Source organism: Dromiciops gliroides, chromosome 2 (genome assembly GCF_019393635.1).
Source record: "Dromiciops gliroides isolate mDroGli1 chromosome 2, mDroGli1.pri, whole genome shotgun sequence".
Lineage (NCBI taxonomy): Eukaryota > Metazoa > Chordata > Mammalia > Microbiotheria > Microbiotheriidae > Dromiciops > Dromiciops gliroides.
The window spans coordinates 11,349,638-11,355,637 of NC_057862.1; the positions used below are offsets into that span (position 1 = coordinate 11,349,638).

The 6,000-nt window shown below is 54.5% G+C and overlaps 1 protein-coding gene across 5 annotated transcripts in view; it reads right to left on the reverse strand.

Annotated features, from left to right (window-relative positions):
- Positions 1-5,197, reverse strand: part of LOC122741704 (phospholysine phosphohistidine inorganic pyrophosphate phosphatase) — a 207,947-nt gene extending 202,750 nt beyond the window's left edge. For all 5 annotated transcript variants that reach the window (XM_043985421.1, XM_043985422.1, XM_043985424.1 and 2 more), the window contains exon 1: positions 5,033-5,197. In XM_043985421.1, the coding sequence (XP_043841356.1) occupies positions 5,033-5,172 (140 nt within the window). In that variant the 5' untranslated portion in view covers positions 5,173-5,197. The remainder of the gene's footprint in view (positions 1-5,032) is intronic.
- Positions 5,198-6,000: the final 803 nt, after the last annotated feature.

Consider the following 6,000-nt stretch of genomic DNA (forward strand, 5'->3'; position numbering starts at 1 on the left):
CAGAAAACACACATATACACACACAAAGAGACACAGAGACACACACAAAGAAACACACACAGACACAGAAACACAAATACAAATACACACATACACAAAGAGACACACACAGACACATACACACATACACAGAGATACACACACAGATGTACACACACAGACACACACATATACCACCACCACCACCCCCAGGATAAAGGACTGTCTTTGGTCGGCTTTGCCGCCCCTCCCTAACAAAGCCGTCGCCTTCCCCCACACCCCCGGGCTCCTGGGGCGGCCAGGCCACCCCAAGGGGACACAGCCTGAACAGACTTAAGTTCCTGACAGTCTGGCGGGTGTAATCACCCCCATTTTCCAGTCGGCTCTGTTTACTGTCAGCCAGCTGGGGCCAGAACTCAATGTCGACCCCACTGCTTTTCAACACAAGAACGTGGACAAAACCATCTCAACGTTTTCATTCGATGCCAGGGATGTGCCCCCTGGCACCAGCGGGCAGCCCTGCCCTCCCGGAACTCAGAATCAGACTTGGGGCTGGAAGGGGCCTTCGAGACCACTGAGGTGGCTGAGTCACTGGCCCCCATTTTCCACTCAAACCAGAACCTGATCTTGCATCACCTGCCCAGCACAGCCCGTGCACTACCACTACAGCAAAGTCTGATGCCAACTAGAAATAAGGGGGCCATGCACATTCCAGCGCGGTATTCCTGGGTTCTCCCCTGGGAACAGAACCGGAGGAGGAGGTGGCGGAGGAGGTGGGCCTCCTGCCTGGGGCCTCCCTTCACATGCAGTGGGCTTTGGAAAGAGCCCCTCCCCCAGGCTCAGAGACCCTTCTGCGCTGGACGTCCCCTCTTTGCTCCCCACGGGGGACCCTTCTGTGCATATGAAGGTGGTCACAGGGAGAAACTTGAGATGAGCCCTCAGTGTGGAGGGTGCCAAGAGGCCAGACCAATCACAGGATTTGAGCGCAGAGAAATTGGGCCTCCGTCGCCCACCTGTTCACAGTCCAAGGACTGGCCACGCTCAGGCATCCCCTCCTCCCAGGAAGCACAGTGTCTCCCTACCCAAAAACATCACAGAAATTCAGACGGAAATCGAAGACCCCAATTTAGGGAAAGGAAGTGTTGCTCGTTCCCCGCCAGCAAGTGGAGAAACTCAGCTCCCTAGAATCGCAGGTTGTCAGGACTGGGAGACCACATGTCTAGAGTAGGAAAGGGCCCCAGAGGCCAGCTAGTCTACAGCCCTCGTCTTACAAATGAGGAGAGTGAGGCTCAGCAAGCTTCAGTGACCAGCCCAAGGTCACCTGGTAGGAAGTAAAACCGAGTCTGACTCCACCTTCCGGGATCTCCAGCCCCGCAGGGAGGAAGGCAGGAGCCTCCACCAGATATCTAGTCCCCTCGTTTTACAGGTGAGGAAACTGAGGCCTGTGAAGGGGTGTTCAGGAGCTTCATAAATGCTCTTCCTCTATTTCATGCCCCCAAACCAGCTTTAAACATACCTGTTTGTAGAATGATATTCACAGCTTATTCTGCTGGGCCTCAGAGGGCAGCCAAACAGGCCGCCTGACAGCCTCACACATTTCCCACCTACACACCTTTTCACTGGCTGTCCCTCACACCTGCAATGCACCCCCTCACCTTTCCTACTGGAGTCCCAGCCTCTTCTGGGACAGCTCGAGAACACCCTTCTGCACGCGTGCAACGCATCCCCTGCAACAGCCTTGTATTTATTTTACATGTGTTTATATATATATGTGTGTGTGTATATATGTCTACATTTATGGATAGGGACTAAGGAGTAATGGGTGGAAAGCTTCAGAGGCAAATGTAATTCAGTTCAGTTTAACAGCATTTATTAAACACCGACTAGGGACCCGGCACTCTGCTGGGTGCTGGAGACACAAGAGCTAACATGAGACCAACCCTGCCCTGCAGGGGCTGACGACAAAAGCTTGCAAGATGAGAAGGCCCTCCCTGGTGACAGAGGGTCCCTCACCCTGGCAGTTCCTGCCAACTCTGAAGTTCTGGGATTCTGCCCCATTAGCACCAGCAAAAAAAAAAAAAGCTGGCAACCCGAAAGGCCAACAGCTGGAGACTGACTGGACCAATCAGGGCACATTCACTAGCTGCAGAGGAGGGCGCCACCCCACGAGAGAGATGGACAAGAAACCCAGCAGAGCCAGCAGAAGCAGCACTGCCAGATACACGTGGCCCACGAGACAGACCCATGGGAAGTGTGGAAATATTTTTGAAGACTAGGCCTAATTTGGGGGGGCTAATCTGACTGGGGTACTTAATCTGGGACTGTTGACTGATTGGCTGTCTGACTGCTATTAACTTAGCACGGGCCGTTTCTAATGTTCCACCACACTGCTCCAGTCCCAAATTGATAAGCAAAATATTAAGCAGCCTCTTAACTAAATAATCAAAGCAGAGTTTATTTATGAGATGCTATTGAAAATTAAGACTACAGGGAAATAAAATGTACAACCTGACTGCATTGCCATGCGACTCTTTCCCACCAGCAGCGCTTCAAACTTTTTGAATACAATAAGAGCCTTAGCCGCCTCCGGCCTCAGGGCACGTTACACTTTCCCTGGTTTGTAATAATGCCTGTAACCTTTTTAATAGAATGAGGGCCTTAGCCACGCCTCGCCTCAGGGCACTCAGGTCCTTTATTCTAACTCCAAGCCCCTTTCACTTTGTAAATCCCGCTGCTTCTAACTTTCCTCTCCTTACTGCCACCGCTGAACCCGTGTTTCTCTCTCACGGACCTTCTGTCTGTCTGCTCTGTCAGTCTGCCCTTCGGCCTCTCTTTTCTCTGCTCCTAGTCCTTCTCCGGCGTCCTCGTAGACCTATCTCTAGTCCCTCGTGCTCCAACCTCTCTAATCTTGTCAACCCCCGTACCTTGTCAGCCTCCCGGAGTCTAACCCCCAGGTCTATATACCTTTTCTTCTCTCCACTCAAATCTCGGGGCTTCCTGCGCCCCCACAGACCAAGCTAATCCGCTAGCCAGGGCTGCGGGATCTTTCAGATAGCTCCGCTCAGGTCGGAGGGAGCTGGGGGCTTTTTTTTTTCCCCCAGCTGTCTGACCTGGCATCTTGTACAGCCCACAGGGCTTTTTCGCTCAGCTAAAGCAGAGGGGGAAGGGAAGAGACCCTGAGGGCCTAAGGCTTTCTAATATCAGCCCAAAGGTAGGGTCCCCAAATCAAAATTAATTTCCACAGAAGCAAAGCCAATCTTAGATATTGGGACAGACCTGAACCAGGACAGAGAAGAAACCATTTCCCCCTTGTTTGCTTATTCATTCATTTTTCCAAGGAGTGTGTATCTCAGGCTGGAAGAGCCCGCAGAGGCCATCTAACCCCATCTCTCCATTTAACAAATGAGGAAACTGAGGCAGAGAGGTTCCGGGACCTGCCCAGGATCACACAGCTAGGACAGGTCTTGGACCTTATCCACTACAACAAACTGTCTCGTTGTATTATATGTATGTGATCACTTTTTTTTTGTTTATTTGGTTTTGTTTTTTTTTTTTTTTGTACGGCAATGGGAGTTAAGTGACTTGCCCAGGGTCACACAGCTAGTAAGTGTCAAGTGTCTGAGGCCGGATTTGAACTCAGGTCCTCCTGAATCCAGGGCCGGTGCTTTATCCACTGAGCCACCTAGCCGCCCCCTATCTGATCACTTTTAATGGTTTTATTAATTAAACAGAGTGTTACGGCTTCCTGCAGCCTAATGAGGAGACTCACAAAGACCGAGCTCAAATCCAGCCTCAGAAACGTCCAAGCTGTGTGACCCTGGGCAAGTCACTTAACTCCTCTTGGCCTCATTTTCCTCATCTGTAAAACAAAGATAACAGAGGCATCTCCCTGACAGGTTTACTATAAGTTACATTTTAAAAGATGGTATTTGTCATCAAAAACTGTGTGCCTGGCACATAACACTGACTCACCCACAGGCACACTGCTGAGGTGCCTGAGGCTGCCAAGTGATGGGAGACACCAAAGGGTTATGGGCCCTGCCGGGCTCCACGTTCTTTGGGCGGAGACCAGTCAGTGCATCCATATTTCCTGAACACCTACTATGTTCCAGGCCCTGTGCTAAGCACTGGGGATACAAAAGAGGCAAAAGATCTCCCTGCCCTCAAGGAGCTCCCGGTCTAAGAGGACCAAAGGCTGCCGTGAATGAATAATGCCAAGTCACAGACAAGTTCTGCTTCCTCTCTGAGACCGGGACTGGGGGCGTTGTGTGTAAAACAGCTGGCAGTTGGACGTGAAAACCAAAGCGATGGGATGGAGGGAACCAAGCACGGCTCCGCTGAAGGGAGACGGCCCGGCATCTGGGCTCCATGGCTACCGATACAATCCAGGAAGGGAAAAGAAACGTCGAGGGAAAACCTCTCCCCACTGGGGCTTCTGCTGGGTGGCCTCTCTGAGCCCCCATTTCCTCATCTATAAAAGACACTGGGTCATCCCGGCATCACAGATTCGGGGGCCAGAAAGGGCTTCTGAGGCCGGCTGGTCACCCCGGACGGGGCAAGGGGCTTGCCCAAGTATGAGCCCTTGATGGGTCTCGTCTGGCAGCCTAGCTGTGCCTCAGTTTCCCTTATCTGTAGGACGAGGGGGGTGGGAGTCCACACTTCCTAGGGTTCCTCCCGACCGCTAAGAGGCAAGTTCAAACCTAAGAGTGGGTGGGGCCCCTCCAGGAACACAGGGCGAGAACTTCGGGGCGGGGGGAGGGTCGGCACGCCCGCCACCCCGGATCCCATAGCCGCGCCGCATCCCCCTCCCAACCCCGTCCCCGCCCCCAGCCTCCCGAAACCGCGCGAACAGTGACAGCCAAGGCCAGAGCCTGGGCCTCGACAGATAACGTTCCGTGCTGCGCGCGCACTCCCGGCAGTCCACGGCGTCCTGGATCTCCCAGGCAACGTTCCTCAGGCTCCGCCCCCTTCTCTAGGTCCCGCCCCCCGCAGCGCGGCAGTTTCTCCCCACCCCCCTCGCTCCTCCCTCCCAACCTCTCCCCGCCCCTCGCACCTGGCCACAGCCTCGGGGGAGCCGGGAATGGGCGTGCCACCGCCATCGCCCCCGTCGTAGAGCACTCCGGAGACATCAAGTAGTAGCCCGCGCACGCCCGCCAGCCGCTGCGCCCACGCTGCAGTCGCCGCCGCCGCCATCGCTCCCGTAGCCCCACTGGCCCGGGCCCCCTTCCGGGAGGGGGGGGGGTGTGGCGGGAGCAGAGGCTCCTGGGAGTTGTAGTCCGGAGAGAGGGACGCGGGGAGGGAGGGAAGAGCCTCAGGCCGGGCGGGCGCAGAGGCTCCTAAGAGATGTAGTCCGGAGGAAGGGGGCGGGCAGGCCGGGGTGATCTGGGCGCTGTCACTTTACTCCGAGGAGATCCTGGGGAAGCCTTAAAGGCCATCCCCGCCCCGCAGCCCCCGATCAGGTAACTCCAGGAGGGGCTTCTCGCCCCTCTGTACCTCAGTTTCCTCCTATGTAAAATGGAGGAAGAGAAGGGGAGATTGATTAAGCACCCACAATGTGCCATGAACCGTGCCAGGCACTTGGAGCATCGGACCCCATTCCTTTCATAACGTTGCAGGTGGTCTTCCTCATCATATCGAAAGCCCCTGGAGCGCAGGGACTGTCTTTGCTTCTCTCTATGTCCCCAGCACATAGTAGGTGCTTAATCAATGCTCTTTAGCTGACTGTCTACTGCAAAGCACCGCATGCACATCTTTCGGCCCACACTCCTCCTGCCAGGAAGAAGCCCCATGCACTAGCTCCTTACAGTCTTTGGAGTCTGGCCTGGAGGTGCCCGGGTCACCTTAGTCATTTGACCCTGCTGACCCTCCTCTATACCCACGACTGCTATGATTACTTTTAAGAGTGTATTGGGGGGCAGCTAGGTGGTGAAGTGGATAGAGCACTGGCCCTGGAGTCAGGAGTACCTGAGTTCAAATCCGGCCTCAGACACTTAACACTTACTAGCTGTGTGACCCTGGGCA